The following is a 14,069-nucleotide window of genomic DNA, read 5'->3' on the forward strand; positions in this document are numbered from 1 at the left end:
TTCGTGCTGGAGAGTCATGGGACCAGTTCATATTCTCTTTAAAGAGGGTTGTAGGTCAACTGATAGTGAGGAATACTTAGAGGCTGAACTAGCAAACAAAGAATCGCCTAGCTCATGCTGTAATTTACTTCCTTTTATCTCAAAGTTTCATTCTATTTCACGGCTTCAAATACTTCACATGTTTATTTACGTCACTCTGATATGTTGTGGTTCAGTTGTATTTGAAGTGTTTGACATCTCTTGGCTCATTAGAAAACAACAAAGCACCAAACAATATTATCCGAGTCCTGAGAGGTAAAAATTTATTGATTTATATCAGATCAGCATGTTATGATATGGTCACACCTGCTCACACAGCTAACGTTCTCATAGTCAAAAGTATTTTTTTATTTTAAAAATAAAAAATGTTCACAGGGATAAACATTTTAAAAAGAACGGTTCATATGAAGCAAGTATTGAAAACAATGGCTTTTTCAACACATGAAAATAGGACTGGTCAAGGAAAGGATAGCTCACTGCTGTAGATAATAATAACATTTTATCATTTTATGTTGATGCCATTTTCATCCATTACAACAAAAATAAAGTCCAACAAAGGATGGTGTAAAATAAAGAGGTAGACATCACAATGTGCCACAGTACCATTCAGTGACTATGTTATCTATTCTGGCAGATGTCCTATTATGATCAAACAAATTACAATTTTCGTTTACTTTTCAGCTTGGTAAATTTGCATTCTAAAAAAATAGACACTTTTAAAGTGCAAATGTGAAGGATATGATCCAAAACTAAAGATACAATGAAAGCACACCAAATAGCAAACCACATATTATATAAACTGATTAGGCAACAGGAGGTGAAACTAAAATGTAAACAAAAAAAATGTTGGCAAAATAATCTCTACAAGAGGTCACGTTAATCTTTTAAACAGAGGTCAATTACAACCGATTACCTCCTTAGAGACGTTAAGGGTTCAGGCTCAAAAGCATCCTCAGGCACAGAAAATGCCATTTAAATGCTCTGAATGTCATCTTCCACAAGTGTTACAAGAGAAATGATCTGCATTGTCTAATTTATACAGAGGCAAAGATTAACAAACAACACCACATCTGGTGTGTTGAGAAATAACAGGTTAACTTTTCAGCTTTAATAATCAGGGTATTCTGGGGAGGTATACATAATGCCTAAAAGAAAAGTGCTACTTTATCACCCTTCTTCTTGTATTATGACAATCATGTTAAGTGTTTCTTTTATAATAGAATCAACGTTTTGTGTAGAAGTAGATAATCAACTTGCAAAGCCTGCAAGAGGAGGAGGAGATAAACAAGTAACTGTTTCATAAAGTCTAAATATTCCATACAGCAAAAATAAATATCCTCATTACATGTGGACAAGAAGACCAATATTATTTCAATCAATTTTCTAAAAAGAATAGACATTATAACACCCGAAACTATGATGGTAGAAACATCACAAGACACTGGAGTAATTTTTACTCTAAACTGGGACCACTTTACTGGCATTACCACTGGATATGTTCAGTTTGTGTTAGTAATTTTCTTTATTTCACTTTACTTTGTTCCTCGTTGAGTTCAGGGCTTCCTGATGGAATCCCACAGTGATGATTTCAATGTGTAACACTTTACCACCACTCAGTCAACAAATTAAAATATGAAACCATGGATAGTTGTGTTGCAATTTATTTCTGGAGACAGGTGTGTGATTAGAATAAACTACAGATTTCCTTTTATGGAGGTGCAATGAAAACATCTCAGCGCAATTTAAATCATACCTATGCCTGCTTATTTATTATTAATTTCCATCTGAATTTCTGTTGACATTTTCACATCCCTCACTCAACTTAACAGCTTATCATGCCATGGTAACCCTTTGATATTCTTTTAGGACAATGATTATGACATAATTGTTTTATTGTATGTAAACTGAGCTATGCAAATTGGCATGAGACGCAAAAGTGAGCGACACATAGCCCCGGTAACAAGGTGGGGTGTCTAACCTGCCTCAATCATACTAATTCCGAATGCAAGCATGTAATGCAAGCTCTATTCTCATTACAAGATGATTAAGATTTTTTTTTATTAATGTCCAGATAGACACATACCACAGTTAAGACACCATTATAGATATCTGCAAACATGTAGGAAAATGTATGGTCTGCTCAAATTTTTTTTTTAAAAAAATGCGCAGTTCACATGAAAAACACGAGAAAGACAACGTTTATCAAAGTGAAATGAATCTGCATTGCATCGCACAGAGCATTAACCTGAACATTTGAAGAACAGAACCAAAATACTTTTATTGTGAACTTAGAGGGGCAGGAGAGTGATGACATGACTTTCGTCAGAAAGTGAGCATTAATGACTGATGCAAGCCTAACGAGCATTGACAGGCTTACCTTGCAGACCTCCAATGTCATTAAAAACAAACAATGCCCAAGGTGAAATTAAACAGCAATGCCAATAACAAGACATTTAATGAAAAACTATGAACTTGCTGTGAAATTTCTAGACCCTAGTTTGAAGTCAATATGAAATGTTGAAAGCTTTCTTGATCTAAAACACATTTTTGCAAACAGTCGAGTCAGGTAACATCAACCTGAAGTCTTTCTTCTTTAACTTGAAAAGCAAATTAAAGTGAGAGAAAGTGAGGTCAACGTGTGATGTCTACACAAGCAATAATGCCTTTGCTACACAGCAGTGGAAAAATGTTGCTACGTATTTGACAAAGCAAATAAAAAGATATCCAGTCCAATACAAATTCAATCACACTCACAACATTTATGCTCACTTGTCTCATGCAGAGGTACATAAAAAACTTTCAAACTGCCCAACATCAAACATGGCAGCTACACAATTGAAGACGGATGTATCAAATAAAGAGTTTTGTGGTAATACGAATTTGAAAATAATGAATACATTCACTTTATCACAACAGCTGTTAAATGTATTATGGATTATATGTTCAAAAAGGCATGGACTTTGTACAAGTGAAGGATGCTCCAACATCTGCAGACAGGTGTTACTGCTCCACACCCAAAAAAGCTGTTCAATATATATGACTGCATTCTCTGGAACAGGATTGTTTTTTTTACATTTTGTACTTGAAAGAAGTATTAAATATTAAAGGTAAAAATTAACAAACAACTCTGCAAGACACCACATTGCTTCTTTCATAATACACCCAGTGCTTTTCCCAGACCACAACTAGCTGTACATCACGTGACATACTGGAATATGGTCCAACCTGGTTCCAGACAAATCAAGTCCACAGCAGAAATGTATCAAATAACAGGTTTTCTTGCAACAGGCCACGGCGTGATCAAAAGTGTATGAATTCAGTTCGCTTTGGTCCCAATACGATCACATTTCATGCCAACGCTGCATTCTGTACAAACCTCTTCCACTCCCTGACAACATTTTCAGACTACTGTTTAACAACAAAAGACCATCCCTTCGCTACACTTTTAAAGGACATGAGATGCTGGCATAATGAATGACTTAAGAAATAATTTTTGCATATACATAAATGTGTTTTGCAATCTTTCTAAAAGAAGATTCAATTCTTTTATTTCTTAGGAAAGTGTTAAAACAAAAAAAGACAAAATAGTGCACAAAAATCTCAACGTACTTTCAGTATGGGTGACATTCGCTCAAATGTGTTAGGTTTTTGTTATGCAAAAAAAAAAAAAAGTGGACTTTTAGTGACAGTGTGCCTCATTCAAATGTGCGACATCTAAAATGCATTGAACAGAAAAGACAATATCTACTGATTTGAAACACTGCCAACATGAACAAGCAACAGTAACTTGCAGACTTTTGAATATAGATATTACACAGGTTCACATCAGAAATGGAGCTGTTACACCCAAACAAGATTACAAAACCCAGCGAAAACGTCGAAATACAGATATTTGGGGTTAGCTTAGTTTGTCTGCTTTGATCCTTCATGTCATGTAAACCACAAAAATACACCTTAACTTTTCGTCAGCTACAAGTTAAACTAAATGCACTGTCAAGATTAGCAGTGAGTGCTACAGTCTGCCCTGATTAGAAACCTACGGGTTGTTTGCACGAATGTCCTCTTTGAATGGACAGTTCAATATTTAGCCTGCCGCTAATGGAGGACTCCAAAACAAGAACAGGCTTATAATAGACAGGAGGTTGACATGGAAATGAGTAGGGTGTGTCAGAAATATGCTGGTGCTCGAGCGTCTCAGGAATGTCTCCCACGATACTAAATTTAAAATGTCTTGATCTGCCATTTTATTGTATGTACGTAGCCCATGACGCTAGGGATGTTTATTCTCAAATGTTACAACGCTAAAGATAAAATGTTTGTGGTAACCTGGAGCCATAACTACTGGGCACTGTATATTTCTGAAAGTAAAAAAAAAACCTCATCCATCAAATAGGCAATTTCCTCAATATTAGGTAAAAAGCAGTGCTTGAAATCAGGAAAACACATTAATAGATAGTGTATAAAATATATATAGAAGGCAGCAACGTTAAAAATGTACTTTCACCTTATTGTGAATTGCTGTCACTTCATTAGAAATTATTCGAATGTATTATTCAAAAAAATATGGAAAAAAAAGAAACGTATGGCCTACCATTGAAAACTACAGTGCTTAAAGTTTTCTTTTATCATTTGCGTGGAGTCAGTTAGTCTCCTGCTAATTGCTGCACTTTGTCTGCAGTAGCATTTTATATCATGTTCTTTCTGCCTTTGTTCCCTCTTACACCATGTAAACCACACACACACACACTTGCTTCAGAAAGAAACAATTTAGGAATGGGCACACACCAGGGGAGGTCTACACACGGAAACAGCTTGATTTTAACAGGTCATTGTTTTTTTTAAGTTACAGGACAAATGTTAGAAATTCGACTCATTGCAAATGAGCAAACTGCAGTTGGCACTTTACTATGGTAGTGCATAAAGTGGAAAAAACAATTTGAAAACTGGTGTACTTGCCATTCACATGGATCCTGCAGTTAAAGGAAAGTGGGAAGTGCCTGTTCGTTCTAAAGTCTTCGTATGTGTGTATGAGTGACTTACTCAAAAGTGCATTCTATAATTTTCAAGGTTAAAACACACAGTAAGCATCTAACGCGCACAATGAATGCTGAAAAAAGTGTTAACACTTGTGTATTTTACTTGTACACACATCATGGCATTGAGGTATCTCAGCTGATCTGTTATTTCAATAACATCAATAACTGATCACATCAATAAGGGTGAGCGAATGTGTGTGTGCGAGCGCATGTATCTAGGACTATATGTGTGCACACAAACACAAATAAATTGGCATGTATAACTTCCCATCCTATTGTTTGCCAAGATTTTAAATGGTGTTGGGCTTTATTCACCCACATACACTTAGGAGATAGAAAAAAAACCTCTGTTTCCCAGATATTTCTTTAGCAGATTCCTCCATTGTAACCTATCTCGTCATGTTTTCATGAATTTTCTATCTTCAAAGTAAACAATTGCGATTACTCTACCACCACGCAGTAACTGAAAATAAAAGCATGATTTTATATGAAAAAGTACTAACGAGTACCACTTCATATTCAGTTGAGTTTTTCAATCTTCTGTTGAGCAACTTTATTCAAATTGCCAAGAATAAATCAAAACAACATGGTGAATGACCCTCTAATGGTACAGGCATCACTGGCACGGCTGTAGAGGATATTTAAATGCTCTGCCCAAAAGATTATTAACGGATTTCACAGGTGATTGGACATCTTACTGAGCAAAGGGCTGGTTCTTGGGATACTCACGCATCGTCCAACAACACAGATATTTGAAATGGTCATGAACTCATTGCTATTTACACAGGTAAGTGAAGTACTGTTCTATCATGAGCCAGAATGCGCCCTAAAGTCTTCTATAAGTGAATAGATTTCTACTTAAACTGAACTAAATAAGATGTGCCTATTGTCAGCAAACGTACTTGGATGTTTGGCATTGGAGTGCTTCGACCCCATCTCTTTTACCCAGTTGATTCACGGCCCTTGAATCACCTTGTTTAGCGCTACACTGAAATGAATAGGAATATTCTAGATAGGCTAAGAAACCCCTGGAGGAGCGAGGTTCCGGTTATCAAATATTTCCTGGGACTAAAAAGCATCAGCTTTTAAGTACATCTTCAAGGCAGCGTCATTTTCTTCAGAGTCCCATGAATCTTCAAACACCTATGACTGCATCATAAAAAGTGCAATTTGCAAAGGACAAAACATCACTATCTAGGCCCAAAACATGAACGGGAATAAGGAACGGGACTGAATTACATTGGTTGATTCCCTCACAAGAGGGAATGGCCTATTCCCTGTAAACCAGGTTCTTTACGGTAGGAGAATGGCAAGGATGAATCAATGTAAAATTGTAAAACACTGGTGTTGCAATGTGTTTTTGAACAGTTTTGGTTTTTCTTCAATGGTCTCGTATTCCAAGTCTTGGGTCTCCCACCAACTGTTGAAGTAGTAAGATGATGTAACCAAGATCATTTCATGCTCTTCCTCAAAGGTTCCCCAGAATCTGTGATTATGGAAATAATGTAGACACTCAAGCACACTGTTGCAGTATGAACCAGAGCACAAATTTAAACAGTTTTCTGAGCAATCGATTAATGGTATTTGCAGGTCTGTGTTTCTTATTTCCTAGATTATTTTCTCCGGGATAGCTGGATCTCACTTCGTTGAAAAGCGAAGTTTCCTCGAGTTGAGCGAAGGGAGAGAAACCTGGAGATGATTTATGCATTTTGAAATGCATAACATACCTAGAAATACATTAGCATGTCACTGTGATACTCCACTTCAAGTTGATTTTAAAATCTTCCCAATGAGGGGTAAAAAAAGGTATGTGTCTTATTTTGCTTTCCTTTTCAATAGTCCCATTCACACATGATCCATTCCTGTAAGCATCTTTCTCGATACTTGACTAAGTCCTCAGGTCCCATTTTGGTTCTAAAACAGGCACTGATAACAATACTGAAGGATGCAGTACCACATGTAGCCAGACAAGAACGCAAAAGACTGTACAAAACATAGCCAGGAATTGCTGAGTGTCATCTCCTTGGAAATCACTCTTGTTTGGCCTGGTGGGGGAGGAAAAGCACCTGGAAGAAGGGAGAAGAGTACAATTAATAATTATTGTTGAGAAATACCATACAAGAATTATAAAATTACATAACCACGGACACTCATTATTTCAATGATATCAAGTTTCTCTAAAAGTATAATTTACTGAGTAATTATGACACAAATGACAACTTTTGAAAAACGGCAAAAAACTATTATCTACCGTGTACTAACTAAACAATATGTCCTCTACAGGATGAAGTACATTGTTTCTTTAGACACAGTATAATTCATGATCTGAATGTATATTTATTGCATGCACATCCCAGTTTCAGCAGCAATACGATGCGACTTAAATCACCACGCGCAAATCAGAAGCACTTAAATATGTATATAAATGTAAGCACTTTCACTGAAAAGCGATGGATAAAGAAAGACATTTAGAAGGATCGTGGGAGTAGTAACCTGGTGAGATAATGCCCCACTAAAATATCCTGCGTAAAAGTGACATTTCCTTCAACACTAGTATTTTCTCTTTTAGTTCCCTCCAACTTTCTGTGCCTAAGTCATCATAATCACCTGATATGAATACTGTCTTTCAGTTACAATTTGTCCCCGCCCCCAAGAGCTGCGTTTGAAATGACTCCTTGAGCCATTGCTGCAAAAAGATACACAGCTGAGATCACAGGATTAGGCATGGTTATTAACATCATTACATTAATATGATAATAACTTGTCTTGTTTTTTTCTTCTTTAATTAGCACTGAAAAAAGAAAAGCAGCATGCACTTTCAATAGCTAATGGATATTTTCAAATATCATGCTAAATTCGATTTCTAATGCTTAGGACGTATGCAGGATCCTGAGTGAGTGGTAATTAATGGGGTGATGACTTCAAGTTTGTCACCTCTTTAGGTCTTGCCTACCAGACTGTGCACGCTGTTTAGTTGCAAAAGACCTCTTGTGAACTTACAGCCTGCCCATGACTTACAATTTATTGTCTTCATTGCCAATCTGGAATTTCCCAAAGAGAACGAACAGTACCATATATATATATATATATATATATATATATATATATATATATATATATATATATATATATATATATATATATATATATATATCCAAACAAAGTTGTTCCACAACTCACGAAGCCACAGCTCGGCGTGGTAGTCCATACAACCAGGTAAGTAGCAGCCCAGCAATGTGCACACTTTCTGCCATACGAGTTTCGAGCTTGTAGCAGCTCTTGATCACTGGCGGCAAGGAGACAGGATACGGAAGTTAAGAACATGTGGTTTATTTAATAAAGAGTCCCGCCTCAGTGGGCGCAGTGGCATGCTGGTATTGGTAGTCTTAATCACGCCACCCCTACTCAATGTTCATTCACCAAGTGGCTCCGTACCTGGCTCCTAGGAAATGAAATCCCGGTTGGGCATGCGCTCACTGTCAGGCTAGCCTCAGTTCACCTTGCCTGTGTTGGCCGCGCCATACCTCCAAGCCTCTTAGTATTCCACACAGAGGTCCCGCACAGGTCGCGGTGGGGCTTCGTAGCGGCTGGAACTGCCGCTAAACATCCAAACAAAGTTGTTCCACAACTCACGAAGCCACAGCTCGGCGTGGTAGTCCATACAACCAGGTAAGTAGCAGCCCAGCAATGTGCACACTTTCTGCCATACGCGTTTCGAGCTTGTAGCAGGTCTTGATCACTGGCGGCAAGGAGACAGGATACGGAAGTTAAGAACATGTGGTTTATTTAATAAAGAGTCCCGCCTCAGTGGGCGCAGTGGCATGCTGGTATTGGTAGTCTTAATCACGCCACCCCTACTCAATGTTCATTCACCAAGTGGCTCCGTACCTGGCTCCTAGGAAATGAAATCCCGGTTGGGCATGCGCTCACTGTCAGGCTAGCCTCAGTTCACCTTGCCTGTGTTGGCCGCGCCGTACCTCCAAGCCTCTTAGTATTCCACACAGAGGTCCCGCACAGGTCGCGGTGGGGCTTCGTAGCGGCTGGAACTGCCGCTAAACATCCAAACAAAGTTGTTCCACAACTCACGAAGCCACAGCTCGGCGTGGTAGTCCATACAACCAGGTAAGTAGCAGCCCAGCAATGTGCACACTTTCTGCCATACGCGTTTCGAGCTTGTAGCAGGTCTTGATCACTGGCGGCAAGGAGACAGGATACGGAAGTTAAGAACATGTGGTTTATTTAATAAAGAGTCCCGCCTCAGTGGGCGCAGTGGCATGCTGGTATTGGTAGTCTTAATCACGCCACCCCTACTCAATGTTCATTCACCAAGTGGCTCCGTACCTGGCTCCTAGGAAATGAAATCCCGGTTGGGCATGCGCTCACTGTCAGGCTAGCCTCAGTTCACCTTGCCTGTGTTGGCCGCGCCGTACCTCCAAGCCTCTTAGTATTCCACACAGAGGTCCCGCACAGGTCGCGGTGGGGCTTCGTAGCGGCTGGAACTGCCGCTAAACATCCAAACAAAGTTGTTCCACAACTCACGAAGCCACAGCTCGGCGTGGTAGTCCATACAACCAGGTAAGTAACAGCCCAGCAATGTGCACACTTTCTGCCATACTCGTTTCGAGCTTGTAGCAGCTCTTGATCACTGGCGGCAAGGAGACAGGATACGGAAGTTAAGAACATGTGGTTTATTTAATAAAGAGTCCCGCCTCAGTGGGCGCAGTGGCATGCTGGTATTGGTAGTCTTAATCACGCCACCCCTACTCAATGTTCATTCACCAAGTGGCTCCGTACCTGGCTCCTAGGAAATGAAATCCCGGTTGGGCATGCGCTCACTGTCAGGCTAGCCTCAGTTCACCTTGCCTGTGTTGGCCGCGCCGTACCTCCAAGCCTCTTAGTATTCCACACAGAGGTCCCGCACAGGTCGCGGTGGGGCTTCGTAGTGGCTGGAACTGCCGCTAAACATCCAAACAAAGTTGTTCCACAACTCACGAAGCCACAGCTCGGCGTGGTAGTCCATACAACCAGGTAAGTAGCAGCCCAGCAATGTGCACACTTTCTGCCATACGCGTTTCGAGCTTGTAGCAGCTCTTGATCACTGGTGGCAAGGAGACAGGATACGGAAGTTAAGAACATGTGGTTTATTTAATAAAGAGTCCCGCCTCAGTGGGCGCAGTGGCATGCTGGTATTGGTAGTCTTAATCACGCCACCCCTACTCAATGTTCATTCACCAAGTGGCTCCGTACCTGGCTCCTAGGAAATGAAATCCCGGTTGGGCATGCGCTCACTGTCAGGCTAGCCTCAGTTCACCTTGCCTGTGTTGGCCGCGCCGTACCTCCAAGCCTCTTAGTATTCCACACAGAGGTCCCGCACAGGTCGCGGTGGGGCTTCGTAGCGGCTGGAACTGCCGCTAAACATCCAAACAAAGTTGTTCCACAACTCACGAAGCCACAGCTCGGCGTGGTAGTCCATACAACCAGGTAAGTAGCAGCCCAGCAATGTGCACACTTTCTGCCATACGCGTTTCGAGCTTGTAGCAGCTCTTGATCACTGGCGGCAAGGAGACAGGATACGGAAGTTAAGAACATGTGGTTTATTTAATAAAGAGCCCCGCCTCAGTGGGCGCAGTGGCATGCTGGTATTGGTAGTCTTAATCACGCCACCCCTACTCAATGTTCATTCACCAAGTGGCTCCGTACCTGGCTCCTAGGAAATGAAATCCCGGTTGGGCATGCGCTCACTGTCAGGCTAGCCTCAGTTCACCTTGCCTGTGTTGGCCGCGCCGTACCTCCAAGCCTCTTAGTATTCCACACAGAGGTCCCGCACAGGTCGCGGTGGGGCTTCGTAGCGGCTGGAACTGCCGCTAAACATCCAAACAAAGTTGTTCCACAACTCACGAAGCCACAGCTCGGCGTGGTAGTCCATACAACCAGGTAAGTAGCAGCCCAGCAATGTGCACACTTTCTGCCATACGCGTTTCGAGCTTGTAGCAGCTCTTGATCACTGGCGGCAAGGAGACAGGATACGGAAGTTAAGAACATGTGGTTTATTTAATAAAGAGTCCCGCCTCAGTGGGCGCAGTGGCATGCTGGTATTGGTAGTCTTAATCACGCCACCCCTACTCAATGTTCATTCACCAAGTGGCTCCGTACCTGGCTCCTAGGAAATGAAATCCCGGTTGGGCATGCGCTCACTGTCAGGCTAGCCTCAGTTCACCTTGCCTGTGTTGGCCGCGCCGTACCTCCAAGCCTCTTAGTATTCCACACAGAGGTCCCGCACAGGTCGCGGTGGGGCTTCGTAGCGGCTGGAACTGCCGCTAAACATCCAAACAAAGTTGTTCCACAACTCACGAAGCCACAGCTCGGCGTGGTAGTCCATACAACCAGGTAAGTAGCAGCCCAGCAATGTGCACACTTTCTGCCATACGCGTTTCGAGCTTGTAGCAGCTCTTGATCACTGGCGGCAAGGAGACAGGATACGGAAGTTAAGAACATGTGGTTTATTTAATAAAGAGTCCTGCCTCAGTGGGCGCAGTGGCATGCTGGTATTGGTAGTCTTAATCACGCCACCCCTACTCAATGTTCATTCACCAAGTGGCTCCGTACCTGGCTCCTAGGAAATGAAATCCCGGTTGGGCATGCGCTCACTGTCAGGCTAGCCTCAGTTCACCTTGCCTGTGTTGGCCGCGCCGTACCTCCAAGCCTCTTAGTATTCCACACAGAGGTCCCGCACAGGTCGCGGTGGGGCTTCGTAGCGGCTGGAACTGCCGCTAAACATCCAAACAAAATTGTTCCACAACTCACGAAGCCACAGCTCGGCGTGGTAGTCCATACAACCAGGTAAGTAGCAGCCCAGCAATGTGCACACTTTCTGCCATACGCGTTTCGAGCTTGTAGCAGCTCTTGATCACTGGCGGCAAGGAGACAGGATACGGAAGTTAAGAACATGTGGTTTATTTAATAAAGAGTCCCGCCTCAGTGGGCGCAGTGGCATGCTGGTATTGGTAGTCTTAATCACGCCACCCCTACTCAATGTTCATTCACCAAGTGGCTCCGTACCTGGCTCCTAGGAAATGAAATCCCGGTTGGGCATGCGCTCACTGTCAGGCTAGCCTCAGTTCACCTTGCCTGTGTTGGCCGCGCCGTACCTCCAAGCCTCTTAGTATTCCACACAGAGGTCCCGCACAGGTCGCGGTGGGGCTTCGTAGCGGCTGGAACTGCCGCTAAACATCCAAACAAAGTTGTTCCACAACTCACGAAGCCACAGCTCGGCGTGGTAGTCCATACAACCAGGTAAGTAGCAGCCCAGCAATGTGCACACTTTCTGCCATACGCGTTTCGAGCTTGTAGCAGGTCTTGATCACTGGCGGCAAGGAGACAGGATACGGAAGTTAAGAACATGTGGTTTATTTAATAAAGAGTCCCGCCTCAGTGGGCGCAGTGGCATGCTGGTATTGGTAGTCTTAATCACGCCACCCCTACTCAATGTTCATTCACCAAGTGGCTCCGTACCTGGCTCCTAGGAAATGAAATCCCGGTTGGGCATGCGCTCACTGTCAGGCTAGCCTCAGTTCACCTTGCCTGTGTTGGCCGCGCCGTACCTCCAAGCCTCTTAGTATTCCACACAGAGGTCCCGCACAGGTCGCGGTGGGGCTTCGTAGCGGCTGGAACTGCCGCTAAACATCCAAACAAAGTTGTTCCACAACTCACGAAGCCACAGCTCGGCGTGGTAGTCCATACAACCAGGTAAGTAACAGCCCAGCAATGTGCACACTTTCTGCCATACTCGTTTCGAGCTTGTAGCAGCTCTTGATCACTGGCGGCAAGGAGACAGGATACGGAAGTTAAGAACATGTGGTTTATTTAATAAAGAGTCCCGCCTCAGTGGGCGCAGTGGCATGCTGGTATTGGTAGTCTTAATCACGCCACCCCTACTCAATGTTCATTCACCAAGTGGCTCCGTACCTGGCTCCTAGGAAATGAAATCCCGGTTGGGCATGCGCTCACTGTCAGGCTAGCCTCAGTTCACCTTGCCTGTGTTGGCCGCGCCGTACCTCCAAGCCTCTTAGTGTTCCACACAGAGGTCCCGCACAGGTCGCGGTGGGGCTTCGTAGTGGCTGGAACTGCCGCTAAACATCCAAACAAAGTTGTTCCACAACTCACGAAGCCACAGCTCGGCGTGGTAGTCCATACAACCAGGTAAGTAGCAGCCCAGCAATGTGCACACTTTCTGCCATACGCGTTTCGAGCTTGTAGCAGCTCTTGATCACTGGCGGCAAGGAGACAGGATACGGAAGTTAAGAACATGTGGTTTATTTAATAAAGAGTCCCGCCTCAGTGGGCGCAGTGGCATGCTGGTATTGGTAGTCTTAATCACGCCACCCCTACTCAATGTTCATTCACCAAGTGGCTCCGTACCTGGCTCCTAGGAAATGAAATCCCGGTTGGGCATGCGCTCACTGTCAGGCTAGCCTCAGTTCACCTTGCCTGTGTTGGCCGCGCCGTACCTCCAAGCCTCTTAGTATTCCACACAGAGGTCCCGCACAGGTCGCGGTGGGGCTTCGTAGCGGCTGGAACTGCCGCTAAACATCCAAACAAAGTTGTTCCACAACTCACGAAGCCACAGCTCGGCGTGGTAGTCCATACAACCAGGTAAGTAGCAGCCCAGCAATGTGCACACTTTCTGCCATACGCGTTTCGAGCTTGTAGCAGCTCTTGATCACTGGCGGCAAGGAGACAGGATACGGAAGTTAAGAACATGTGGTTTATTTAATAAAGAGCCCCGCCTCAGTGGGCGCAGTGGCATGCTGGTATTGGTAGTCTTAATCACGCCACCCCTACTCAATGTTCATTCACCAAGTGGCTCCGTACCTGGCTCCTAGGAAATGAAATCCCGGTTGGGCATGCGCTCACTGTCAGGCTAGCCTCAGTTCACCTTGCCTGTGTTGGCCGCGCCGTACCTCCAAGCCTCTTAGTATTCCACACAGAGGTCCC

General features: G+C 43.2%; 1 protein-coding gene across 1 annotated transcript in view; it reads right to left on the reverse strand.

Moving 5' to 3' along the window:
- Positions 1 to 279: 279 nt before the first annotated feature.
- LPGAT1 (lysophosphatidylglycerol acyltransferase 1) overlaps positions 280 to 14,069 on the reverse strand; it is a 552,601-nt gene continuing 538,811 nt past the window's right edge. The window contains exon 8 of the mRNA XM_086927846.1: positions 280 to 7,141. Within this exon, the coding sequence (XP_086783972.1) occupies positions 6,990 to 7,141 (152 nt within the window). The 3' untranslated portion in view covers positions 280 to 6,989. The remainder of the gene's footprint in view (positions 7,142 to 14,069) is intronic.

This window comes from Lissotriton vulgaris, chromosome 6 (genome assembly GCF_964263255.1).
Source record: "Lissotriton vulgaris chromosome 6, aLisVul1.2, whole genome shotgun sequence".
NCBI lineage: Eukaryota > Metazoa > Chordata > Amphibia > Caudata > Salamandridae > Lissotriton > Lissotriton vulgaris.